Source organism: Scatophagus argus, chromosome 1, assembly GCF_020382885.2.
Source record: "Scatophagus argus isolate fScaArg1 chromosome 1, fScaArg1.pri, whole genome shotgun sequence".
NCBI lineage: Eukaryota > Metazoa > Chordata > Actinopteri > Scatophagidae > Scatophagus > Scatophagus argus.
Window position 1 is genome coordinate 22,962,449 of NC_058493.1, and position 27,889 is coordinate 22,990,337.

Here is a 27,889-nt window from a genome sequence, read left to right on the forward strand (position 1 = left end):
ATCAGTGGTTTCATCCATACAAATGATTACAGACAAGTACACATATGTATTAACTTGCGGAGACGTAAGACATGATAATCCATCACCATGAACAATACACTCCCAGTTGGCACAGACTGGCACTGACAGAGGCATTTTAACGCAAACTTTTGAAACACTAAAGTTAGCTTGTTGTCCTCTGAGCCTGATCCACTGAATCAATGGCTCATAAATGCCATGGTATTAGGCAGGTGAGTTTTAAATCTTAGATGCTGTAGAGTCCAGCCAGGAAAGGTTTTCAAGATGAATCCAACTTTCTACTGCAAGTAACTGAGAACAATAAAAAAACACTGGTTGAATGTCAGCAAAATTCGACACTACTTGTGACTTGTGTGTGAGGGCTAAATCGTGAAAAAATGCCAGTATGCTCATAAACAACAATACTTTTCAGAGAAAACTGCACTCATTTACTGCAGAAATTTTGCTGCTGACTGTCCACTGATTCTCGGTTTTTCCACGGTGATATCTAACGTAAACACAAATCTCCTCAGCAGCAAGATACCTCTGCCATCAGTGGTGTACCCAGGTCCCAGAGGACACATCTTCTTGTACTGAGTGGTCCCAGGCAGGGGGCAGAGCTCACAGTTGGTGCCCCAGCCTCTGCCCCCATCACAGCAACACTCTGACTTGGTCACCAGGTTCCTGTTACTAGAAGTCATCTGACACAGAGTGGTGAGAACTTCAGTGAAGCAGAAGCCTTCACGGTTATCTGAAGGGTGGAACAGACAGAGAGAGAAATGTGAGAGCAAGACAAAAAAAAAAAAAAGAAAAGAAAAAAGGTTGGCCTAAGGAAAGCAGACCAAACCACCCAGACAGGACCTGGCCTTAGAGAACCAGACATGAATAGATAACCCACACTGCTCTATCACCACTGTCTGTAAGATAGCCATAAAAACCACAGCGTTTACAAAATCCCCCTGGAGTTTTTCTCACCGACTTCAGCACATCCCGTTTATATATTTAGATAGGGGAGAGAGGCTTTGAAAGGATTTCCTTGCTTCTATCTTGACACTAACAGACAGCAGTGCTGTCCCAGTATTACATCCTATTCCATTTTTTGGTTAAGTTAGCTTTACAGGTTCATTTCCTACAGTCTGTATTTATAAAGGATGACCCTTCTGAACAGTGCGGTAAACCAAATGAAAGAGGCAGAAGACACAATAGATACTGATAAAAACTGACATTAAACTAAAATAACTGAAATACTGAAATTGGCACACAGTGAAAAAAGAAGAAGAACAGTACTGACAAGATGTAGAAACTGAGACCAGCATACGTACCAATACATTCAGTCTGTGTGGGGTTAGCGATGAATCCTTGGTCACATCTGCAGCGGTAGCTTCCCACTGTGTTCTCACAACGACCATTCTTACAGATACCTGGTTTGGCTGTACACTCATTCAGATCTAACACACACACACACACACAAACAGTGTAAAGACTAATATGTATTAAACAAGACTGTGTGTTACATGTCAAACTAAGTAAAATGAAGCTAAAGTGGAAGTTTGACCAGAAGACCACTCGTCACACACACTCAGTGTACACAAACACAATATTTCTTGCATCCTTTTATCAAATTCACATTCCTATTTCCCCATTGGCTCATCATGGTATCATTGTCTTTCACTGCACTCCACTTCCTCCGTCACTACAGCGCCACCAACATCGAAAACATGAAGCACTTCTGCACCTGAAACAGAGCTAATGGCCATCGTCTCACCTACAAGCATAAGTTATATCTCTAAATGACTGTATTATCTTTAAGTACAAAGTAATTAATACCTTTATTCATGTGGCTTTCTTGTGGTTTAACTTATTTTGCAAAGGTAAGATTTTTAAAAAAAGCATACTTCGTAAAAAAAAAAAAAAAAAGAAAAGGAAAATATGTGTAAAAAATGAAAAAAATATGGGTTTTTAAGAAGGAACCAGACATTTTAGCCTGAAGCTGTTGATTGGTAGAATTTTATAGAAATATTCAGAGCTCACATGAGAAGGATTCACCGTCTTTACTCTTCTGTTCGCAAAGTATCACAAGGGTAAATTACTTGATGGCTCAAGTCCTTGTATGACAGCAATAAAAGTCCACTAATTACCAGGACAGGATATGGGAGATTATTAACTCTGTAATACACAACTATCTTTGTTCATGGTTGCATAACAGGCGAGCATCATGATAGATTTACTTCATTCTACTTCAGACCATAAAGTAGAATGACTGTTCATTATTTCCTACAGTAAGACACTGTGTTAATCTTACCCATGCAGCCCTCTCCGCTGGGCTGGCGTGTGTATCCAGGGGAACAGATGCACATGAATGTACCGATCAGGTTCTTGCAGGTCATGCCTCTACTGGCACAGTCATCTACACCTTCTTCACACTCATTCTGGTCTGGAAAACAGACAGTATACTGAGAGACGACGGACAAGTATGAAGAAATCTATGAGCATGCATGCATGTGAAGCAATTACACCAGTGATGTCATGCAGACACTCGCACACACTGCAGCCCTCCAGAGTTTAATGTAACAATCCAACACTGAGCTGTGTAGTGCTAACAGGCGTGTAGTGGGAGGGATGGTGGTCTGTTTGGAGCGCTAATGTAAACAGTGACGCTATAGACACTGAGAGGTTCCTCCTGTCTCCGCACTTCCCTCCAAATACAACCGTTGCTATGACTCCTGAGCTATCTGAGAGAGTGGAGGTGTAAACAGTGACTCGACCAGTTACAGTTTCCAGAGAGTGTTTTAAGTTCATCGGAGACATAGAACCCTTGAGGATCTCAGAGAGATAGCGTGTTATGTAACTTTATGGATGGGGCCAGCATGCCCCTATTAGGTACTTAGTTTATTTTCTACCAACACTTTCCAGTAAATGGACCACGACTGAGAAAGCTGAGTCAATGAGTGAGTCATTTTGCTGTGGTACCTTTACACATCCTCTTGTCCTCGCGCAGCACATAGCCTGTGGGACATTTACACTCATACGAGCCCACCACATTAACACAGCGGAAGGCACACAGTAGAGGATTCTGGGCGCACTCATTGATGTCTGGAAAAAAAGCGCAAAAGGCAACAAGTTACAGTAGTAGCACAGGACTACAAGGGCCGCATGATGGAAGTGAGAGCGCAGACATAATTTCACATACCTTCACAGGTCATCATTGGCCCGGGCTCAAAGCCCTCATCACAGGCACACTCAAAGCCACCGATGACATTAGTGCATGTGCCATTTCCGCAGGGGTTGCCAATGTCACACTCATTAGTGTCTGCAATGACGATTAAGCATGTTATTGTTAGATTCATATCTACTGGGTGAATAAATAAGTGAGAGCAGAAAGCAGAGACAAATGAGACACTTAAAGAAATATAACTAAACAGTGGGTAAACTGGCCTTCACATCTGACTCCACTAATGTCCAGACGGTATCCCATGGGACATTCACAGCGGAAAGAGCCATCTGTGTTGATGCACTGACCATTGATGCAAGGGTCATTGAGGCATTCATCAACATCTGCAATAAAAAAAACCATCAACATCAAGTGAATTACATCCCACGACAATAACAGATGCACAACAGTGAAGAGTGCGTGTTAAGGACACATATACCTTTTGGGTGATCATCTGGCCCCCGTTGATATCCCTCATTGATACAAAGAAGAGGATACGCCTCTGAAACCATGAGACGAGAAAAGTCATGAATACCATTAAATAATATACATGCCTCCCAGCCTATGTGTGCAGTGTGCCTGTGTGTCTCCGTGATGGTAAGTGTACTCACCCTCTCCTTTGGTAGGGCATATTTCACACGGGTCTCCCCAGCCTTGACCTGGCATCCCAGTACAGCAGCACACTTCCTTGGAGGTGTTCTGAGGCTTTGGAGCCAAGCAGCGACCATTTTCAAACTTGGTATAGCAGTAGTTCACGCGAATATCTAAGATTAATACATACAGTGAGGACAAACGTAGCAAAAAAATGAAGGAGAGAGATTGAAGGAGGAAGAATCAGAGGGAGAGTGAGATGGAAGGAGTAATGCACAATATATGTCCATTTTTGTTGTTTAATGCACCACTTTTAGTTTCTCTTTAAAGAATAGTTTGGCATTATTTAACTTATTTGTGCTCTTGTTGAAAGTTGCCACTTGTCCTTCTTCCTTCCTCCTTCCACTCTCATATTTATGTGTACAGCTTGTTAGATTAGACTGGAAACACACACTAACCTGATTCTGTAAATCTAAAATTGCAGTGATTCATATTATTTATTAATTAAATTATAAATACGAGAAACATTAATTATATCCTGTTTTTATACTTAATTGTCACAAAACCTTTCATAAAGCAGCAACATGTCAAACTATTCCTTTAAGACCCAGGTTTAAATGATGTTCTTAAACCAAGGGTTTCTGTTTTGATAGAGGAGAATATACACTATAGAGACAAAAGTATCCAGACAGACCTCTTGATGGGGCTGTTTTTCAATGGTTGGGCTGGGCCTCTTACTTCCAGTGAAGGGAAATCTTAATGTTTCAGCATACCAAGACATTTTGGACAATGCTATGGGTTAACAGTTTGGGGAAGGCCCTTTTCTATTCCAGCATGACTGTGCTCCAGTGCAATAAAGAAAAGCTCCATAAAGACATGGTTGGATGAGTTTGGTATGGAAGAACTTCACTGACCCACAAATGCTATGTGAAAGGGCAAAAATGCAGAAAGCCTTCCCAGTAGAGTGAAAGCTGTTATAATTCAAAACTGTCTATGTATTTAGAACGTGATGTCATGAAAGTCCCTGTTGGTGTAATGGTCAGATGCCCCAATACTTCTGTCTATATAATGTACATTGAACGTCAGTTAAATTATGACCCTAATGAAATGTTTAGATTTTTTATCTGCAACTTAGTAAAGTCTGCAATATTGAGCTTATACTGTATATTACCTTTTTTAAGCTTTTATGGACATTTTATTAATATTTAACATTAAATAATGTAAATAAATAATACATATTTGTTTTTCTATGAAGATTTTGTTTGCATTCATTAAATTCCCTGTGAAATAATGCTAAGTCAAAACTCTTCTTTGAGCATACCAGATTACACTGTGTGAGAGAAAGAGAAAAGACTTCTCCTTCTTTCTTTGTATCTGGGTCTTCTGCTTGTTGTTTCCTAAGGTCTGAGTGATATCTAACTACCACCATCATAGAGATTTAGATGCGTTTTAAACAAGTTCAGTCTCAACCCAACAACAAAATACCAACTACTTAAAAGTTCTGAATGATGAAAGGTTAGGATCATGTTTCTGTGGCCAAACAGGACTCCATTGTGAAATTGCAGTGCCCACAGTGACTACAGTGTGTAGTGTTATGCCTGCCTGTGAGCACTGTAAATTGACCAAAACTACAACATATTACAGCACATTATAATGCTGTAGTTTACAATGTTTTAGTTTTAAACTGAATGTTAAAAGTTGTTAAGTTGCTGTGAGGACAGAGGTTGGCTAATTATCTCTCGTCAGTGATCTGTGTTTACCAGTCTCTATCCCTCCCTTATGAAGGCTCTTGTTCCTCCTCAAATAGGCAAGCACTTACTTGTAATGAGAAGCATATGGTTGTGCTCTCCTGCTAGCACTGGCCTTCACTGAACTCAACACAAATAAGCTTTCTGACCGCCATAGATCACACACACACGCACATACACACACACACTCACACACCTGGCTCAGAGGCAAGGACTGCATATATGAACACCTGGTGCTTTGAGGAGAAAGTCTTAGAGTGTCATGTTACTCTCCTCCATGAAACTGATTTGTCAAGCTTTCCGCAAAATAGATTTATGGTGCTCTGTGCACAGCTGTTTTGCAAGTGTGTGTGTGTGTGAGTACATGCACATGTGCATCTGCACACGTTTTGTCTGTGACACTGAAATATATTCATCAAATGCTCAACTGTTTTGATATGGTCACCTATAATGTTAATGTTATTTATTTTTTTAAATCAGTGAAACAATATAATACTGAAGAAAAAAAAAACACAAAAGACAAAAAGAATTAATTAGAAAATTCAGCTTTGAAATAAATCACACACTTGGCCAACAAAGGTCTGACAGTGGGGACACAAATCTGCTCGTGGTGAGGACTGATATTAAATGGTCATGATTATGAAAATCTGCAAAACCACTATGACGTTATAATCTAAAACATATTATTAATTGGGGAGTTCTGGGGGCCAAGTGGTTAAGACACATACCATATACTGCTCTTGCAATATCCAAAGTATGATTCCAGCCAAGGACCAGTGGTACATCGCCCTCTGTCTAGCCCCACGTTTCTCTACCATCTTACTGTCAATGAAGGCTAAGAAACATATTATTAACCGGACTGTCTGCTGCTCTGTCACTTTGCATCTGACCAGCTTAGCTATGGTTTAGCCCAACAAAGGAACGTCAGAGAGCTTCAAATTCATATAGCACGCTTGAAGTAGGCATATCCATTGTCTTCCCATCACGCATTGGGACAACAGACATATCGTAATCACTCAGGTCTTGGGTGGAAACAAAACACGGAGCTAAAAAGAGAGTGAATATTTGACTTACATTAAATACTGGATGCAACTGTTTGCTAACAAGTTTGCTGTTCATAGCTTGTTTCCATTTCTCTCAAATGGCCAAAAATAAAATCAAAAAGGCTCTGAGTGGAGCCGAGCCACAAAGGGTCAGTACTTGATGACCTGTGAATGAGACTCGACAATCAACTATCTTTTCCCAGAATCACATTAAAAGTTACGTATTGTTGTTTTAATACAAAGGGAAGAAATTCTGACACACTGAGGTATGAGAAACTGAGTGGTTAGAGGTTTATTAGGCTTCCTGGAAGAATAAAATATATGAATAGAGTTGAATATTTATTATAGTGTGCAGAATTAAGAAGAATATAATGTAAAAACTACATTTTACTATATGTCCTCTTATTAGTTGGCAATGGCTCTCTTTCACCCGATACCTAAAGTAACAATTCTTAATATCTTATTTCTCTTTATAGAAAAAGGTTATTATAGGTTTTAGGGGTATAGACTAGAAATATATTTAATATTAAAAGCATGAGTGCACACAAAGACTCATAAATGGTTTTCATCACTGCTGTCATCATGTTTTTCTTCATTCCCTTTGTGTCTATCATCATTTCAAACAAAAACAATGGTTTCCTCAAGGGGATAGGGTTTGTCCTTGTCAGAAATCTATTTTACTGCCCATGTTGCTCACTCTCCACCCAACTCCTCCTGTTTATCCCTCCAACCCTCACGTCTGACACTGGAGAGAAAAGTGGAATACAAACTGTAAACTGCTGCACTGAACTGATGATGTCATCACTTCAGTGTTTGGAGGGGGAACTCCATAACAGAGGAGTCAGCGTGCCCCCACCCAGCCAGAAAATACTCGCATGTACATAAACACACACACACACACCCACACACACACACACACAAGTGAGGAAATGGAAAAGTGATATGTTCAGAGCCACCCTTGGCCTTGTACAGGCGGCAGAACCAGCTGGAACTCAGTGTGCGACCGTGAAAGAGCAGGAAAAGTCTAACACTACTGACTGCTGCTTAGTCTCCACTAGCACTCAGAGACAGACTATACAGATACACTGGTATTTACACTTTGCACTTTAAACTTAATGCATAAGATTCATAGCCTCTTTTCCCCCCTCTCTCTCACACCCACACATATAATTACCTAAACATCTGCGTCCGGAGGCAGAGATCTGGAAGCCTTCAGGACACAAGCAGGTGAAGCTTCCTTCAGTGTTGGAGCAAGTCCCAAATGTACAGATCTCGGGTGACTGGGAGCATTCATCAATATCTGACACACACAAAGAGGAATAGCATCAACCACCTTATCAAATTTACAAATCTAATCCATCAAAATCCAATCCTAATTTGTAACATCAGAACCATGCCGTGCTTCACTGACATCTAATTCCTCCTTGAACTGCTGTCATAGCTGAAGGGATGAAGTCACACCAGCACGTCATGGTTTATCCAAAAGTGATAAAACAGAATGATTTCACTAGTGGATAGTTGGATGCAGGCGTATTATCTGGAACAAGAGACTATGTCACGTGTTCGCTCATCACAATGACCAGCTGCTGCTGTTACTGATGCTGAGAATTCGGTGCCGTTCCTCCCGACTTCCAGGAACAGAGCACAAAGCAGGAATGTGTTGAAGTCTGCCGAATATCTCTTCATCAGCCTCACTGTATAAACAATCCGAGTGTTCTGGCTTAGGCCCACTCCCACATGTGAAAGGGAGAAGAGGGGCGATTTTTAGCAACAAGGCAATTGAAGAGAAGGATGAGGAGTAGAAATAGTTTACTCTCTTCCTGTACATCTCAGCAGAGCTGGTCTAAGTTGTGATTTTTGTATGTATACACTCTGTGACCACGTTGCATTTAAGTACGTGTTCTCTGCACAGGTGAAAGTAATGCAGAGATTCTATTACTTTAGTTTTGACTTATGTTTATTGACCAAGACAGAAAGGACTGGCTTTATGTTGCTGTACCTTCACAGGTTTCCTCATGGAGATAGTAGCCAGGTGGGCAGATACACCTGTAGGAGCCATCCAGATTCAGACAAGTTCCTGCACCACACGTGCCTGGATTTACTGCGCATTCATTAATGTCTGAGAAAAAAAATGGATACACAAGAAATAAAACATAACACATCTGTATTACACTCAGATAAACATAAAAAATGAAAAATGGCAGTTCTTTACCTGCACACAGTCTGCCATCCAAAGTGAGCTCATAGCCATCATGGCACACACAAAGGAAGGTACCCACGGTGTTCAAGCACTGCCCATTTCGACACAAGCCCCTCTGCGTCGAACATTCGTCAACATCTGATCATTGAAAAAACACCACAATATGTCATATGAACGATACATCCCTGTTGCTTTTTTTTCCTCTTTTACTAACTCACTTTCACAGGTGGACCCACCTATGCAGTCACTGTTGTGTGAGTTCTGAAAGCCGGGATAGCAGAGACAGTTGTAGGAGCCCACAGTGTTCTTGCAGGTCCCATTGCCACAGGGTTGTCTCTCACACTCGTCCACGTCTGAAGCCAGAGAGCATCATCGCAGTTTTACCTCAAGCATTACTCACATTACTCACTCAGCTGTGCAACACTGCTGAGAGGCACGTTTCAAAAACAAATGAGGACTGATAGGAGCTAATGCAGCTTACCAACACACATTGACTGGTCCCGTGCTGTTTTGAAGCCATTGGGGCAGATGCAGCGGTAGCTCCCCAGTGTGTCAATGCACTGACCAGGGTTGCATACACCAGGGTTCTCACTGCATTCATTACGGTCTGAAAAAGGAGGAAAACAATCGTCACACTGTGTGAGATATACACACTCACTGAAATAGCAAAAGTTAAGAAAGTGATAAATCAAATGACTAAACTACTGTCATGACTGAAATAACAGTTTTACCTGAAGAGGTCAGCGGAGGGTCTGCAGTGACTAGAAATGTGTAATGGCTTAATGTGGTACATTTTTTGATTTCTTAAACCTGTGTCCTATAAATGCGAGAATACACACCCTGATAGAATTGTATTGCCAGCCCATAATTTTACTTCTGCCATTGGCAAGGTTCTCGCTTGAGCTAGTCATTTTAAGACAGCCGGAGAATAGACGACTGACAGTTCTCTCCTTCACCCAGACATCACCGTGAAACTCCTCGTAACTGGATCAACATGCGATCTGCAGGTTGTCATTAATCTTTGGCACAACTGACTGAGTTTAATATTACGTTAATGACTATTTAGATATTTGTTGCTAGCAACTAACAACGTAATATTACTTCATTGACTATTTATTGAATTACTTTAATGATTTTAATGACTATTTAGATATTTGATGCAAGCCACAAACAATCACTATTATGAGGATGTATTTATTGCATCATAGAGAGAGGAAACTGACCATTAACTCTAACGCAGGATGACACAATGAATATGTTGCATAACACCAGAGTAATGTCATTATTTAAGAAAAAATTTAAAAAGGCCAATTTTAAATAGTCCATTTCACTTTCTACCTTGTGGCAATGTTTTTCTTTTCACTGTTTTCACTTCTTCACATAAGGTCATCACTGTCTCCAGCCACAGTTTCAGTTTTGTCTCACTGGAGTCCATGACCAGGCTTTGTTATTAGGAATCCCAGTAAAACCTGGAAGCAAAAGCTCTTCCAGTTTTCGACTGTCATTCTGCCATCTCTGGTGCTTTAACTCCGGGCATGTAAGTGCGCAGTTCAAAGACACTCATAAGACCGAGTTTGGTACAAAAGCTCGAGGAAGAAAGACAGCATCAGGCCACATAAAGATCCAGACAAGTCAGCTTCATCCTAATAGAAGACAACACTTTTCTGGCTGGCTCCCATAATCTTCTCTCTAATCCTGCTCTGTGTTTCCACCAATTTTGTATAATCTTCACTGAGGTCATAAGGAGTTGACTAAATCCCTGTTGGCTGAGTGAACAGTCACAAACATGCATCATACTAGTCATGTAGTGCAGTATCTAAGCGCTGCTGACATCTTTCCCCTCTTTAAAGTACATAACTGATCACCACCACAGCCTTACCGAGACACTGTCCAGTAGGGGTGAAGCGGTATCCAGGTTTACACTCGCAGCGGTAGCTTCCTGGCATGTTCAGACAGGCTGCATTCTGCTGGCACACAGGTCCATTCTGACACTCATCAATATCTAACAACAACAGGGACAGAAGTGTCATCTACTAGTGACAAAGGGGGTATAAATATTTTTAAAAAAGACCCTATTGAAATGAATTAGCTGCAAAGTTCATGGCATTTTACATTTTTGGCATCTCTTTCAGTAGAATTTCAGTGCAGTGCAGCCTTACCTTCGCAAATCAGCAGCTTGTCGTTGTAGATGAAGCCAATGGGGCACTCACACCTGAAGCTGCCAATCATGTTGATGCATACACCATTCTCACACACTCCTGGGATTTCCCTGCACTCATCAATATCTAGCATATGGGGAAGAGACAAGGGGTCAAGATAAGACCAAGGCAAAAGTTCCTTTTCATCACATATACCTCTGAACGGGAAAAACTCACCAATGACACGTCCAGTGGTGATATCGATGTAATATCCTGGTCTCTCACTGCCGCACAGGATGGTAAACTCATCTGAGTGGACATAAGACAGGAGTTTATAAAAGCTCATTTTTAGTTCTTTATACTCTCTATGCATATGTTTTCTGGCATATGTGTGTAAGAGACCTCACCAGTGCTGGGCACAGGACACTGTTCACAGGGTTTATTCCAGGCACGGCCAATGTTGTACGAGCAGCAGCACATCTTTTTGGTCATGTTGAAGGTCAGCTCTCCATCACATGTCATGTTGTCAGAGTAAAAATTCCTGTAGCAGTAGCTCTTCCTCATGTCTGTGTGTGCATGTATAGGATGGAGACAGAAAGTTAAAGGTAAAAATGTTACTCCATGACAGTTTTGACCATTTTGCTGACTGAAACAGTGATGAGAGTGCAGTATGCAGACTTACCCATGCAATTATTCCCTCCATTGACCTGCATGTAGTCCACAGGGCAGATACAGGTGTAGTTCCCGATGGTGTTGTAGCACTGGCCCGGGCCACAGATACCTGGTCGTTCACACTCATTGACATCTACACACAGAGAAAGACAGACAGAAATTAGTTAATTTTTTGATGGACAAAGTTTCAGATTTGCATCCCTTTATTTGAGGTATCACACAACTATTTTTTGCAACCTTTAGGAGAGGGATTGCTAGAGAAAACTCCTGCATACTGTCTAAATGAACAGTTATTGCAAATCAGACATCACGAGTCAGCTCATTTAAAACTTAGAAAATAAAATAAAAATCCCTGGGATCTAATAGAAGGATAATACAATTTACATTTTATTGCATTTCATGACTCCACGGATTTAGTCATTTAAGTTAGTCCGAAAAGGCAGCTTTCACCTATTTTATCCATTTGCCCTCCTCTTGGCATATTTCTACACATCGTGCCTGTGGGTAAGGGTACAATAATCCCCCCTTATCATCTTATCAAACAGGTACGTGCACATCCCAGGCTCAAAATGACCACATGCCACAACTACAGCAGGGCACAGGTTGGAATTTGCTTTTACCAACTTTTCTATTCATATTATAACTTTTATTTTTCTAATTTGTATTCCCTCTATACTAAAGTAATTTCTCTACCAACACTACTGCCAAACACAGTATTTGTTCCTCTGGCCCAGCAGCTGAATCTCTGATTGACTAGAGAAATAGTAAATCTGGAGTCCTGGACTTCGTAGAGCAGACACGCGCTTTTGTTCTCCTGGCCAACAAACACACACTAATTAACATGCCGCCAGCCACATGTCATTGTCTCCCCCTCTCCTCTCCTCGCTGTTCCCATTTCTCTTTTCTAAACACCCTTCTCATGTATCTCTCTTTACCCCCTATCTTTCATTCCTTTGTCTCGCCCTCCCTCCATCATCTCTGGCCTGTCTACAGGGGACTCAGTGTACTTCCCCGAGGAGAGGGCTGACCACATCAGAGCCCTGCTCCTCTGGACACAGTTAGGAGCTCAGCTGTCTCATCATCCTGACTGAGCTTAGCAACAGACAGGAACTAGAGCAGAGACACATTGAGCTACGATGAGCTGCAGTTTTGTCTATGGGACAAAAAAGTCCAATATTTCTTTGACTTTTTTGCACTCAGTGTTTTTTCCTCTCTCCCCACGTGTCCTCGATGAACGAAGGCCTCGACGGCTGGACTCAATTTCCTTCCCACTGAAACATCCCAGGGCGAGAGCTGGAGAGGAATAGGTCACCTGTGTGTCAATGTGTCTGTGTGTGTGTAATACCTTCACAGACTCTGGTTTCTGTGTTGAGGGCATAACCTCTTGGACATTCACATTGGAAGCTGCCAAAAGTGTTGATACACTGTCCTCCCTGGCACAAGCCTGGCAGCTCCTGGCACTCATTGATGTCTGCCAGAGAGAGAAAGCAAACATTCGTTGGCATTGTGGGTGGGTGGGTGGGTGTGAGCTGTGTGAGTGTCTGAAAGCATGTTTCTGTCTGACCTTCCAGTATGACAGTGATGGGGTTTGGTCTGAAGCCTTCTCCTCCAGGACACAGAGTCTTATACTCAGCTGTAACACAGAACACAGCACCAAATCATATTAACCAGCAACAATGACACAACACACAAACCACCAATATAAAGTGTGTTTTATTTCAGGATTTGACAGTAATTGTTAGCTGATGGTAAGACGTTAAATCACATGCACATTTCGTCAGGTGCCAGAAAAAGACACTTCCCGTCAACCGCCATTGTGTTTTTTTCTGATCAGCCATCTCAGATCTCAGAGTTATCCACAGAGCCCAGTGGACCGGACATGACTGCAGCTACTCAGAATTACAAAGCGAAGAGAAAAAGGTTTTGTTCTTGTCATAGAGGCAAGCATTTCCTTGAGCTGAAAGGAATGAGTCATTCCCTGTGATGTTTTGAACCATCTGTTGGCAATTTTAAGTAAGTTGCACAAAGCTGTCTCATCTTTACCAGCAACAACAATTACAGCAACACACACTCACTTCAAGACAAGAGCGGGCAGCATGTAGTTTGTATTTTGGCAGAGCATCTAACTCATACCTTATCAGGCCTGATTTACATCACGCTGTATTTATATATAGCTGGTGTGGCTATTTTTCATGTTCCTCCTAGTTGAAGCAGTAAGGAAAACCTTAAACCACTTTAACCCTTTAAGGGGCATCCTTGAAATACTTGTAAATTCATAATTTCAACCCCAGAGTGTTGTCGGAGCAAATAACATAACCATTTTACTTTTGGAACATTTTGAAAAAAAAAAAAAAAAGTATTTTCATGTAGAAAATCAAGTTGAACAAAGTGACCATATATTATTCCTTGCCCATTAGAGGTAAAAACAAAATAACAACAATAACATTAGGCCTTTCCTTCATGGTAAATAACAATAACAGGATTGCTGAGCAAAGCCAGTGACCCTTAAATTATGTCACCAAAGAAGATTTACTTTCTGCCTTTTTCCAAGGTCAAAATTTCCTGCACACTCAACTTTCAGTCCATAGACTTTGAGTCTACAACTCATATCTTTACTTATTCTGTAATTAAGGACAGTGGTAAGAGACTGAAACAACTCAACTCTATTATCAAAGTGACTATGGTGAAAATATCCAACAAATCATTTCAATTACATGTTTATGAGACAGGAGTCCTGTGGTTGAGCTGGATAGGTGGAAATAAATTCCTGAATGTTGTTGCATCTCTTTTCATGTTGTGGGCGACTGATCATTCAGCAATGTTGCACTTGAAAGTGAAAGGTTTAACGAGATTTTTTTTCTAAATAATCATGACAATTGAGGAGTTTTTTTTCTTATCGAGGTAAGTAAGGATTTAATGACAATGACTTCATTAAAACTCACTTCTACCTTCTCACATCTTATTACTTAACACTGAGTAGATCTGTTGTGCAGCTGAAAAAACCTGACCAAGTACTATGACGAGCTAAATTTATGTACATTAACACCCTCACCTTCTACACCTTCTACACCTTCAGTGCAGTGAAAATATCGATACCCAGTACCCCTAAATCTACTATGTGTTGACTCGCCAACTGTTTGATTGTCACAAACCTTGCGACTGTACTGAAACATAAAATTAAACATCCATAATGCACACAGAATCTTAATGATGGGTTGACTCACTTGAGTTGACAAAAGGGCATGATTCGCATGGATTTCCCCATCCTTGGCCCAGGGAGCAGCAGCAAGATGCCTTGGAAACACCAACTCCGATCTCATTGGAGCAATCCAAGCTCTCTGATGCATCTCCTCTGTGACGAACATCCAGGTAACAGCTTCCAGAGCGAGTGTCTGTGTACACACACAGGCATTCAGGTATATAGATTTACCTTGCTTTTGCCACAGAGTTAGTTGTATGATAAGCTATGATCAAACACCAATAGAATGCAGTGAGAACTTGTTGAATCTTACCTACACACCCCACCCGAGTGGGGTTGAGTTCAAAGTCCGCTGGGCAGTTACAGTGGTAGCTTCCAGGGATGTTGACACACATCCCATTGATACAGATGGTCGGGTCTGCACATTCATTGACATCTGAGAAAAATAGATAAAGAAATATCTTTCACAGTTTTGTATTTTCTGTCAATATGTCAGTATGTGCCTCAACAAGATTGTTGCTCCAGTCTTTTTACACCTTTTCACATTGCCTTAGCTTACTGAGGCATAAACAGAGTATTACAGGGGTAGACAGCTGGGTGGTGTGTTGACTAGTCTTACCTGTGCAGTTGCCTCCACTCCTGTCCAGTTCATAGCCAATGTTACATTCGCATCTAAAAAGTCCTGGGATATTCTGACAGCGTCCATTGACACAGATGTCAGCAAAGGTACATTCATCTATGTCTGTAAAAGAGATGGAGACGGGTGAATGATAAAGATGGAGAGATAGAGAGAGGCAGAGAGGAGAGGAAGAGAGAGAGAGAGAGAGAGAGAGGCCCAGCTGTGAGGGATTAGTGGATCATGGGATCATGGTGGAAAATTGGCAGCCAACAATAGGAAGTGAAGGCCACTCACCTCAGCTAAAGAATGACAGTTCTGGGACAAAAAAAATGCCCAGACATATCCAGACAGACACACACATACACTATGAAAGCAGCAGCCAAGGTTATGAAATTGTGCTCTTCCACATCATTAGACTCTGCGCAAGTCATTATTGTCCACTGAGTTGAGACAGGGAGGACTGGACAGGTTATTTCAGGATGTTTGACACATCAGCAAAATGAGGTCAGTCTGCTCATTCAAGTTGAATCCAGCAATGCCTTATCACTAGAAGCATGATTCACACTCGTGTGCTACCAGTAATAAATGTGTTCTTATGTCCACTCTGCACTACCTCAGCTCAGGATTTCATACAAGAGTTACAAGTCCACATGCAATGTTACATCATCATAATATTTTATTCTGTTCATGAAAGCTCGACATCTCAAGTAACATAACCCTAGAAAGAAACACATAATAACTACGAAATATCAAAACTCAAGGCAAAACCTGTAAATACAAATATGTAAACATATCATCACGGTTATAAATCCAGGCATATGTATGAAAGGTGCATGCAGCTTTATCTCAAACAAGACCTTGAACAGAATAAAAAGACACAAAGTTGCAAGTCTGGAAATAGCCAGAGATTCAGTCTTGGCCTTTTGTTTCCACTCCATTATTTTGCTTTTTTAAATCTGTACAAAGAAATAATGTGTGGCTGTAAAATAAGAGTTCCGTCTACCCAGTCCACCTTTTTTTTTTGTTGTTGAATTAACTGAAGACAACATTAAAGTTTGTGCCCACTCAACTTTGTGTCTGAGTGGGAACAGACCTTAAACAGAAGATGGCAGAGCTAGCTGGCTAATAATTGCAAGCTTGCTATCTAATGATGGTCTTGCACTGACCTTGATTCAGCTATTTTCTTATGATGCTTGTTTTTAAACACACATTGTGTCACCTTAGTAAAACAGGTGTGAAAACAGGCAAAAATAGACTGTATGAATAAAACTAGACAAAAGTATTTATATCTAAGCTGATAAAGGTGGGAATTGTAATGGCAGTTAACACATTGGCTAACTAGCAAAGGCTAGCAAGGTTATCAGCTTACGTTTGCTAGTTTATTTCTCACATAGAAACAAGTTTTAAAAAAAAAATTAATTAAACATTTTTAGTTAGCTAATTTGGTCCCTTAGTAATAGCTAATCAGATACTGTGCACTTCACATTTACTTTTATTTAAAGCATTCAGCCATTCACCAGAGCAACACCTGACCAATTTGAATCACTCAACATAATTTAGATGTGGGTACCATTTCAGGCATCTGGAAACAGGATAGTTAGGAGTACCAGTGTTGCATTGCCTTACCCTCGCAGGCCTTGCCATCAGGAGTGGGAATGAAGCCCATGTCACATTCACAGCGGAAACCTCCGGGCAGGTTCAGGCAGTGTCCATTCTCACACAAGTTGCTGTTTTCTGCACATTCATCGCTGTCTGCAGCCGTGATCACAGACATACACAGTCCGTAAACACACACAAAGCATTCATGTGACTAAGAAAAAGCTCAAATGTGGTTTAGGATAGTGATTCCCAACCATGGGGTACTTCTGCAGTTGCTAAATGGTACTTGGAAAGATTCAAGAAAACCTCAACTAATCTGTTTGAATAAAAGCAATTACTGATTTAGCTGTTAACACCTGAATACTAGCCTGCATGGCAAGAAAGCAATCATTTAAGTAAATAAATAGTTAAGATGAACTACTTATTATCTACTTCACCTGTTCTATTTCAGCTATGTATCCATAACTTCTAAAAGTAATGGTTAAATGGTTAAATAGATGGCAAAAAGTATGATACTTGGTTGAAACTGTTAGCTTAAGTAATTGATATTGAGTAATATAAAATAAAGGATAAATGGTGGAAATGGAAACTAAAAATAGCACATCATGAAAGAGCTAAAGTAGTGGATTGCTTTAACCACTGAATAAACAGATAAAATAGTTATCTAAAAGCTTTTGAAAAAGTAGTGAAAAGGCTAAATTTATCGGATAAATGGCTGAAATGTTCAGTTTTTACCTCTCAAAGTGGTAACAGTGCAAGCAATACAATTTAAACATTCAATTTAAATTGATTAAGTAAGGAGTCAATTCAAAATGAAACATTTAGAACAATGAAACGGTGCCTCAGTTCATGCATCAGGTCTGTGGGGGTACAATAGAGAAAAAGGTAGAACCCGCTGGTTTAGGATATCAGTTTGTATGTGTGACCTGAGCAGTAGAATCCATCTCCAGAGAATCCCTCCTTGCACGAACAACGATACGATCCCATGGTGTTGTGACAATCAGCGTTGTTGCTGCACATGTGTGTCCCATTTGAACACTCATCCAGATCTGAAAAAAAAACAAGTCCAAAAGCAATTAGCCTCCTGCAGGAGAAAACATGAGGAAAACATTGAGGAAAAGATAATACTGGTGATACTCTACATTTTTCTTACTGTAAGATATATTATCTTACAGTTTGATAACAGTAAAGATATACAGTCTTTATACTGTATAAAGACCAAACATGAATGTATAAGTCGTCTCTCCAGAAAATCTCTCAATACAAGTGCATTCTATCCAAATGAACACATAAATATTAGAAAACTGCTCAGAAATGAACAGATTCATTAAAAAATGGCAAAATCATTTTCAAAAACAGCTGAGCACTGAAGATTTTAACAGACTTTACTCAGACAGGGTAAACAGTGAATTATGAGGATCACCTCTTTACTGGTTTAGGTATTTACAATGCTGCTTTATCCAAAAAAATTTTTTTGTCAAGCCTGAGAAACTGGAAGTATCTTAATGCCTTATTTTGTCTGTAGGATCATGGAATTTTCTTGACTAACAAGATTTTTTCACTTCAGCCTTTCCATCCTTTCTATTTTGTTGCATCATAATATGCAGAAGACCAAGTCTAGTAAGATCATCTGCCTTACCTGTACATTTGAGGCCATTGCCAATCCACCCTGGAGCACAGTTGCATTTGAAGCTGCCAGCTGTGTTGGTGCAGGTAGCATGCCTGTCACAGTTATGGGCTCCAATCTCACACTCATTGATATCTGAGAAAGAGGAAAACAAATGAGAAACCATGTTAAGAAAAACAGACCCTACTCTGATGGTCTAATGATCTGAGTCTGCATTCTCATTCCAGTGGGGTTCTTGGCATTGTAGAGTGAGTTGATGCTTGGTTTGAATTGTATAAAGACAGCAGCAGGAGACGACAGAACTAAGTCTTTCTGGGTCACTGTCTTCATCTGTGGAGACCTCTATTTCAGAGCAGAAGGCACAGAGACATTCTCATGATCTCTGATACTAATAGCCTTCCTGCAGAGGTTTAATGAGCAGATCCAGTCTCTGGGTTTTCATCGTACAACTATGTCCAGAGAGCTGTACAAAAAAAAAAAAAAAGACTAAGAGGGAGAACAATATCCTAATGCTAAGGCCTTGTTCTGTCTGCTCTGTCTAAACTAGTATTTCTGAGGTTATTTTAGGCAAAGATTTCCCTCTTCACCCACAGAGCCACAGACACTGTGCCTTTCATTTGAGGCTTTTCTAACAGCCCCGTTTTAATGCTCATGTTTGGTTTTCTCACCACCCCAGATGTCAGGTTTGGAAATTTAATCTATCCCAAATATAATTTCTATAAAAATGCGATGTGGTCATGTGCCAACTCTACAAATAAACATTCCTTCACGGCAAAACCATTATAATTATATCTGAACTCTGCCGGTGGATGAAATACTGAGATACTTGGTAGATACAGTAATGTGGTTAGAAAAATACCTTTATTTATGTGTTAGCCTATGGTATGTGGATTCTAATTAATTAACAATTAATGGGAGGGAATAAATTGGCTTCTATTAAAACCTGCCTTGCCCATAAAAGCTGTTTAAATCCTATAGGGTGTAACAAATAAGGATCTCCTTAAAGCAGCTGGTGGTGATGAAATATAAGATACTGCAGATGTAGCTATAGATCTGAAGCTCTTGTTCCTTGGGCAGTTGTGACACGATAAACTACACAGCACAGTGGAAAAAGCCAGCATGGGGCTTACAACAATAATGAATGCCAATTTGAGGAAAAAAAACAAAGGCAAAAACAGTGAAACAATGGCCGACACAATACCTGGCCTTGAGCCTGACAATGAAGTGTTTCAGTTTTGATGGAGAGATTGTGCAAGTGTGTGTGTGTGCCTGCTTGTGTGTGCATACGTGTGTGTCCCTGTACATCAAGGGAAGGCATGCTATGAACTCAATCAAGATGTTAGGATTTATCAACCAATGAGACACAGTCCCCTCTGTGTGTCTGTCTTTGTGAGGGTAGTAATTCAAAACACTGTCAATTAGAGATTAGTGCTGCTGGTTTACGGTCTTCCTGAGGAGAGGGTACGTTATATTTACACTACATTTGATGATGGGGTTAATATGAGGGCTGGGAGCAAACAAATCTCCCTGGATTACAGACAGAATTAAAGATCATTTCCCCCAAGACTTTGATGACAGAGAGAGAGCACAACAAACACACACACACACACATCCATCAATGCACTCATGTGGAAATGTAAAATGCAAACAGGGGTTGTTGCATGCGAGAAGCGTGTCAGCGGTCACAGCTGGTGTCAAAGAAGATGCCTGATTTAACTGGAGCTAATGTTTGACAGATGAATGGCAAAAAAAAGGATAAAAAAGGGATAGCAGAGAATTACACATCTGCCTGCGTTGCTGTGTTGCTGTGTTGCTGTCTCTCAGTTTGTATGTCTGCCTGATTGCCTGGCTGCTTATCTGCCTGCCTGTCTCGCTATATGTCTAAATGTCTGAGTGTATCTGCCTTCCTGACAACCCGGCCCTGCTGTAACGTCTGCTACCCAAAAAGAAAAGCAGAAAAGAAAAAAATCTGCCAAGGCAAGCCATTTTAATCATATTCTCAGTTCTCTGCATTTGAAGTAAATGACTAATGTCAGTTACACAACAATATAAGTAAGCTGATATTAGTCTCTATATGCCAAAGATACCAGACAAAGCAAAATCAGTTGAGACACATGGTCACAACAATTAATAAGATAATGACTGAATATGGAGAATATAAACCAAGTAGATAAGGCAAGTACATAATGTCTTCAATTTGCCACCCTATTACACCACTTAAGCTGGTCACACCAAATCAAACAGAACTCTTATTAGGGTGAGACTGTGTGACTACGTACTAAATATCAACACTGTAAGAACATTAAAACATCAACATTAAAAAACTGTGGAGTAGAACCATGAGAAGAATTGTTAAGTTAACAAATTGGCTCAGTAATATCAGTTATGCATCAATATCTATCAAAACATTGCTAACATTAGCCACCCTAAACTACTGGTACCAGACCAAGCAGGCCTGTATACGACAAACCCCTGAGCTTATTAAACAGAGCAGGGGCTTTGGATTTTAACTTCTTTCGAACTTAGCTTTTCGTTTTTAAGAACAGGATCATCATATTTATTGTTTTTAGAGTTAAACAGTCTTTATCTCAAATTGTTTAACTATTTTGTCATTCAGCTAAAAGATTAAGTCAGCACGCTTGACCCCTAGCCCTGATCCTGTCTTCAAGGCTGAGACACTCCCAGTCTTGTAAAGTCCACCAGTAGATCTCCACCCAACCCAAACGTTTTTCCAATACACACATAACAGCGAGAGTATACATATTAAAAACTTACACCCTGCCCCTGAGTTCCCAGTGTTGTGGAATAAATAAAAAGAAATAACTTTTGTGGGAACTTCATCAACAGCTGGATCCGATCTGGGCTTGACGGAACCACACACTCATTAACACTCGAACACACACACACACGCATTAAGATTTAGTCGGCGAATACCAATGTGGTCACATAACGCAATTCTACAATGACAACCACTTACATATGAATTTTCACATGAATATATTGGAAAGAGACCTGTTCCAAAAAGAGTAGCAGGTTTTGTTCACTTGTCTATAACGAGACGTCCTGTCTGCCTGAGAGGAATTAGTGCCTTGATTCTCTGGTATTCCGGGGCCTAAATTCCAAACGCGTGAATCAGAACCGGCCCACTTTACTGCAAACCCCAGCTTTTTAAAAACAAGGAAAATGTTTTATGGCCATTTTATAATGGGATGAGAATGAGCAGAGTATGTGTGAGTGAATTAGTGAGCTTGAATCATTACTTGAGACAGACCTGTTTATTTGCATCTGAAGGGAGACATGCTGCTGCTGCTGCTGCTGCTGCTGCTGACTTTGTGTCTAGCTCATTTTGATCACTGAGGCAAGGCCAGATAACATCACTGGCCAAACTCTCAACTAGCCCACAATCCCAAACTTTTAAGTGGTCCTATAAATTAGACTTAAGTCTGTCTAGACGAGGAGCGAGTCCAAACTATCAAAAGACTCTGCCGGCCGGATGGACTTTGTATTTATGTGTTCTGGAGCTGTTTCAGGTGATTACGTGCTGCAGAACTATTCCAACCATCACGTAATGTTTAACTGACCTTAATGAAAGAACAGCGAAGGAATAAACAACGGTGCAACGTGACGCCTACATCTGACGGACAATAATGATCGAACCGTCTCTGCTGCTAGCTCACGTGAGTGTGCGTAACGTGCGTTTGTAAGCGTGTTTCTCATCAAGTCAGACAGGAGCTCTTGAATGAGGGTGAGTAATGTTAGAGCTGCTTCTGGTTAGTCAGACATTCTTCTTGCATCCTCTCATTTCTCACCTCTCTCTTCAACATGCTTTCACTCTTCTCGTTTAACAAAACCACTTACACACACACACACACACACACACACAAGCACTCGTCTCCTTCACCACTTAATCAGCAGCAGCCCTCTACTGACTCACCTCCTTTCACTCCCGTTCACGTTCTGCCGCTGACAAGAGGACATTTTGTTGTGGGTAGCGTTGCTCACCTGTGCAGCCTGTGGTTCCCTTGCGCACGGAGTATCCCAGGTCACAGTGACAGATGAAGGATCCCTTCGTGTTCTCACAGTTGCCACTCAGACAGATGTTTGGGTTCAGCTCACACTCATCCACATCTACACAAGGAGAGGAAAAAGAGAGTGAACCAGTGAAAGAGCAAGAATGTTAATCTGCCAAACACACAACTACAATAAAGGAAAAGTTTATGACAATGAATAAAACTGAACTAGCTGCTGCTGATTTGGCCTGCCAAACAGGTTTTAATAAAATTACATCATGAACTACATTAAGGCTTTGAAATGTGTTTAGTTTTAATAAATACAGCAATAACAGAGAATGTGTTTATGCAGATCCTCCTTTAGTGATCCTTACATCACTAAAATCAGGTTTGTGTTTTTTCACTCCGTGGAACCAGACATCTAAATGTCACGCATTCCTCCCTGCCCAACCCGACTCACACAATGTTCACAGTCTTAAAATCAACAACAACAACAGCATTGCCGTCTGTTCACTCACACACAGACATGAAGTTCTGAGTCATTAAATCTTACTCTCATGACTCATATCTTGGATAACCTTTGAGTTGATCTTCACGTTGTTTCAGTAAATTTGTGAGAACTGGATCTAAAAGAGCTGCAGAGGGTGAAGCTACAGTGTTTCAGTTCGAGCACATGCTTTTCCATCCATTACCCAGGCAGGTCTTCATATCCTCAGATGACATGAAACCATCAAAGCACAGGCACTGGTACGTCCCTGGGGTGTTGGTACACTGACCCCCATCACAGATGTCAGGGCTCTCTTCACACTCATCAATATCTGAGGAACAAAGACAGAGAGGCACAGAGTCAGAAGTGAAATGGGAGCAAAGAAAATGCAGAAGGCAGGAAAACATGCTCTTAATAATCCAGGCTTGACATTTGCCATACACGTAAAGATTACAACACAAAACAGTGCTACTTCAGAGAGAACACAGGACAATATAGGAAATGCTATATAAATCAGCAAGATCACGTCCAGACAGAGCTTGTGAAATAAGCTTGTGAGCATTATACTGAGGAACGGTTAAGTTTTGTTCTTCTTACACAAGCAACAATACAGTACAACCCTGATCTATGTCCACATATCTATCTCTGGTAATTAAAGGAATATGAGTAGCATAAGATCAGGTCAGCATGATAGTAGGCTTTACAACACACAAAGTTTACTGTCATGGTGGAAAATAAAGAGAAACTCCAGTAATCACTGCCAGATTTATCAATAAGTTTGAGCTATAATTATTTGGTAACATTTGGAAGTTACTAACGAATGAACAGTCTCCACCTATATGTAACAGGTTTCCATATCTTCTGCTTAAACACAACCTTTGATTTACTTCTGTACTGCCACATGTACAATCTATGCAACCTGTTCTGACCGCTGAATCACTGAAAGGCCGTTTTCTTTGGTTACTGCATCTTTACAAGTGCGGCAAAAGTACATTTAGAAATTTTACAACTGCCTAATGTGCAACATAGAACAGCTGACACACGGTAGGAGACGAATGATGGCAGGATGACAGACAGAGACAAGATATAAAGATACTTACCGGTGCAGCTTCTCAGATCAGGCATCAGGGCGTATCCACTGTGACAGCTGCACTCGTAGCTCCCCTCTGAGTTGGTGCAGAAGGTCTCACAGCCACCATTTTCAATGGTGCACTCGTCAATGTCTGAGGAAGACACACTGTCAGATACAGCTGGCCTTCAACCGTCACACTGCATCATCGGAAGCAAAAAGAATATCTTTGAAAGGAAACAGATTCTCGTTCAGTACGCACCGACGCAGTCCAGTCTGTTCTCAGTAGATTTGTATCCCGTGTCGCAGGTACACTGGTAGCGGCCGATCATGTTGACACACTGACCGTTCCTGCAGAGCCTGTCACTCAACTCACATTCATTGATGTCTGTGAAAGACCGAAGCAATGATAAAATTCTTACACACAGTTTATTCAAACAAGAAGCGTGTTTGCATGGTGGTCAGAAGTTTGAATTCTTGGACATGAAATAAATGGACAACACATGCTTCTAAAAATAAATCTCTTGCCTTTAAAAGTGCCGCTGAGCAAGGAACCCACCAATGGCTGACACCAATGACTATTTTCATAATAATGATTTTCTGTTCCTTGTTTTCCAGATCAATTACTAAATGCTGTTTGATTAAAAAATGTTCTATGATGGATTCAGGACCTCATGGTGATAAACGGGACATTTTCAACATGGAATCTGATAGCACTAAACACAGTGCATTACAGCCATGTCTGTGAAAATTGCTATAGAACTAAATTCATTATCATTATTATCATTTTAGCACTTCAGCTCAATGGTTCACCAGAGACCATAGTCTCAGAAGGGTTGAGGTTATGTTTTCATCCATTTTATTGCTCTGGGTGGTAATAAAGAAAACAAATGCGCTTAAGAGGCAGTGATTGAGCATTACATCATGTGCTGAGCCCTTCAAACACTGCATTAGGTCATCAGAATGACACCCAGTGAATAATGCATGATCAGCTCAATGCTATGAACTAAACACAGGAGCGTTAACTATAGAAAGCACAGGAGAAGTCTTTGCTTGTTCTTGCGGAAAGAACAAAGGAGTCTCCAGTCAACTAGTTGCTCAAGTAACAAAAGAAAACTACACACAACAGAAACTGACTTGCAGCCAATATGCTTCATGCTTCAGCACCCTTAGTGGGGATTTTACAGAGCAAATTGCCCGTATATACTAAACAAGACTGTTGAATCTTTGTCTAGTGAAAACAAGACACATAAAAGACTAGCTTATAAAGGATGCTGCTTCCCAAAATGGAAAAAAAAAATATCAGAATAAAAGAACTCAACAAAATGTTAGAGAAACAACAAAGCTACAGTACCACATAAACAGTCCCAAAATACAAACAAAGAAATAAGGACAGTATTTAAAACCTAAATAAATACACATTTTTCTCAGATCTAAGAGCACATGTGTCAACAAACACACAAGTCTTAAGTTCATATCTGCCCATCTATCAGAGAACATACAGCATATCACACACACACACACAGGCCCGACTCAAACACTCCCACAGAGCCCACACACAGAGGCAGATAGAAAGGGACAATCCAGAGCCGTCTTATCCTTCAAACTGTCCGCTCTGTGAGAACATCTCAACTTACTCGTCTCCTTTTCACCTTTTTTTTTTTAATTTCTTTCATCACTCAGGAAAAGAGATTTGTGAGAAAAGCAACAAGAGAAGAGTTTGCAGAGTCTCCTCTCTGTTGACACGCTCACCCACCTAGACAGGCGGAGCCGTCGGGCGCGATCTCGTGTCCCTCTGGGCAAACACACTGGAAGCTGCCCTCCGTGTTTATACACTCGCCTCCACGGCACAGCAGAGGGTTCCGTTCACACTCATCGATGTCTGACAGCGGAAGAACACACAAACATAGAGCACACACAAACTGAGATATATTGCACGTCTCAAAATTGTGTTGCCAGGTGTGATGTGAGCACATCTGGCACATTTACAGGTCAAAACTTTCTGCTAAACTTTTACCTGCAAAATAGTGAGACACGGCAGCTCCATCGTTTGTAGTGATGTTAACCAAGATTGATGGAAACAAAAGAAAAGTGTTTTCACTTGTTATTTATTTTGTTAGCCTGCTAGCCGAGTCAGTACCAACAGCTTATGATTGCAACCCTGCCCACATTATTTCCATTCCCAGTTGTAAATTTTGTCTCGCTAATTTTGGGTCTAATGGCAGTTTCAGGCCAACAAAAGTATTGAGGTTCTCCATTTTGCGTGTACAATTTCTCCCAAGAATTTAATCAAACGGCGTCAAAGGCAGAGCAGAACAGAAATAGAGCATGAAGTATTTTCACAGATGGCAGAACATTAGGACTTGTAGCTGCATATAAAAATCATTTTGCTGGGCATTTGATTGCGTGTCCCTCACATGCAGGTCAAGTATGCAATAAAGAAGAATTATCTTTCAGACTTTATAGAGCAGTTTTTGCAAAGTGATTGTGACAACACTTGGGCTGCACAGAGTCAACTCCTTCAACACCCACAGGAGTTTAAATAAAGTATGTTTAACTCTCCTCTCTCTCTCTCTCTCTCACACACACACACACATATACTGTTTAAATATAAAAATGCACACAGCCTGGAACTTTCAGATTACATCAACCGTCTAAACAGTGAGTTCCAGGTCTGGCAAGTTAGCCTAAGCACCTCATCCAGAGCTTATGGCCCAAGAGGGAGTGTGGAGGAGATGGCTGGGTTCTGACTGGGACTGGGATTGTGCCGCAGGCCTTCCCCATGCTTGGAGACCTTTATTGGCTGGCAAAGCTCTCTGCTCTCAGATGCAGCCACTATAACTGGGTGTGCATGAGAGTTGTTCAGGAGATCAAGTTGCTCACTCATGTCCTCACAGACTAGATGATCTCATATGTAAGAGTGTTGTCTCTGTGTATTTTCAATATCCACAAGTGTTGGTGTGTGAGGATTCGCCACTCACCCATGCAGTTTTTCATCATCATGAAGCCACTCTCATAACCTTCGAAGCACTCGCATTCAAAATCTCCTGCTGTGTTGATACACCTGCCCTGTCCACACAGGTCCGGAGAAATGCGGCACTCGTCGATGTCTGTAGCAAAGGAAAGCAGCAAAAATCAACAAAGTAGAACTTCCCCTCAAAACTGCACTGCAACGTTCATGCATGCAGAGAAAATCACTCACAGAGCTCCCTGTGCTTACTATGAACTTAATATATAGAGATATTGTGTAAAAAAACTGACAAAAACATTTGCTCGGTGGAGATTTTCAATTCAGTGACAGAGCGAATCAACACAGAAGATGGAAACAGATACCATCAGTAGTAGAAGGCAATAAAGATAAGGTATGCAATATAAACGAAAGGCAGACCAAGTACAAAAGCACAAAATATTCAACAAAAGGTTACGACATGAAAGAAAGACTATAAAATGAGATTAAGAGGTAAATTAAACGACAATTTAGGCAGCATTTGCTCTTCAAGCAGATCCTTTCAAAGTCTAAAACTAAAGTCTGATCCCTTTTGAATTTAATCCACATTTTGAAACATTTAACGCAAAGACTTTGGGCTGGGATCTCACTCATGTGGGGTTAAAAGGTCCCAAACATCATTTACTTACTAGGAGCCTATAAATTATTTCAGAATAAAGCCATAGCACCGGC

General features: G+C 40.8%; 1 protein-coding gene across 3 annotated transcripts in view; it reads right to left on the reverse strand.

Annotated features, from left to right (window-relative positions):
• fbn1 (fibrillin 1) overlaps nt 1-27,889 on the reverse strand; it is a 67,536-nt gene that overhangs the window by 6,392 nt on the left and 33,255 nt on the right. For all 3 annotated transcript variants that reach the window (XM_046392696.1, XM_046392678.1, XM_046392687.1), the window contains 32 exons: nt 27,192-27,320; nt 25,967-26,092; nt 24,473-24,598; nt 24,242-24,364; nt 23,347-23,472; nt 22,647-22,772; nt 18,657-18,779; nt 17,944-18,066; nt 17,045-17,170; nt 15,419-15,541; nt 15,113-15,235; nt 14,825-14,992; nt 13,165-13,233; nt 12,946-13,071; nt 11,611-11,733; nt 11,336-11,494; nt 11,166-11,237; nt 10,950-11,075; nt 10,670-10,792; nt 9,272-9,397; nt 9,027-9,143; nt 8,803-8,928; nt 8,590-8,709; nt 7,765-7,890; nt 3,820-3,972; nt 3,648-3,710; nt 3,433-3,552; nt 3,188-3,307; nt 2,968-3,090; nt 2,300-2,431; nt 1,320-1,445; nt 542-748 (listed from right to left, as the gene is read on the reverse strand). In XM_046392696.1, coding sequence (XP_046248652.1) covers nt 542-748; nt 1,320-1,445; nt 2,300-2,431; nt 2,968-3,090; nt 3,188-3,307; nt 3,433-3,552; nt 3,648-3,710; nt 3,820-3,972; nt 7,765-7,890; nt 8,590-8,709; nt 8,803-8,928; nt 9,027-9,143; nt 9,272-9,397; nt 10,670-10,792; nt 10,950-11,075; nt 11,166-11,237; nt 11,336-11,494; nt 11,611-11,733; nt 12,946-13,071; nt 13,165-13,233; nt 14,825-14,992; nt 15,113-15,235; nt 15,419-15,541; nt 17,045-17,170; nt 17,944-18,066; nt 18,657-18,779; nt 22,647-22,772; nt 23,347-23,472; nt 24,242-24,364; nt 24,473-24,598; nt 25,967-26,092; nt 27,192-27,320 — 3,999 coding nt within the window. The remainder of the gene's footprint in view (nt 1-541; nt 749-1,319; nt 1,446-2,299; nt 2,432-2,967; nt 3,091-3,187; nt 3,308-3,432; nt 3,553-3,647; nt 3,711-3,819; nt 3,973-7,764; nt 7,891-8,589; nt 8,710-8,802; nt 8,929-9,026; nt 9,144-9,271; nt 9,398-10,669; nt 10,793-10,949; nt 11,076-11,165; nt 11,238-11,335; nt 11,495-11,610; nt 11,734-12,945; nt 13,072-13,164; nt 13,234-14,824; nt 14,993-15,112; nt 15,236-15,418; nt 15,542-17,044; nt 17,171-17,943; nt 18,067-18,656; nt 18,780-22,646; nt 22,773-23,346; nt 23,473-24,241; nt 24,365-24,472; nt 24,599-25,966; nt 26,093-27,191; nt 27,321-27,889) is intronic.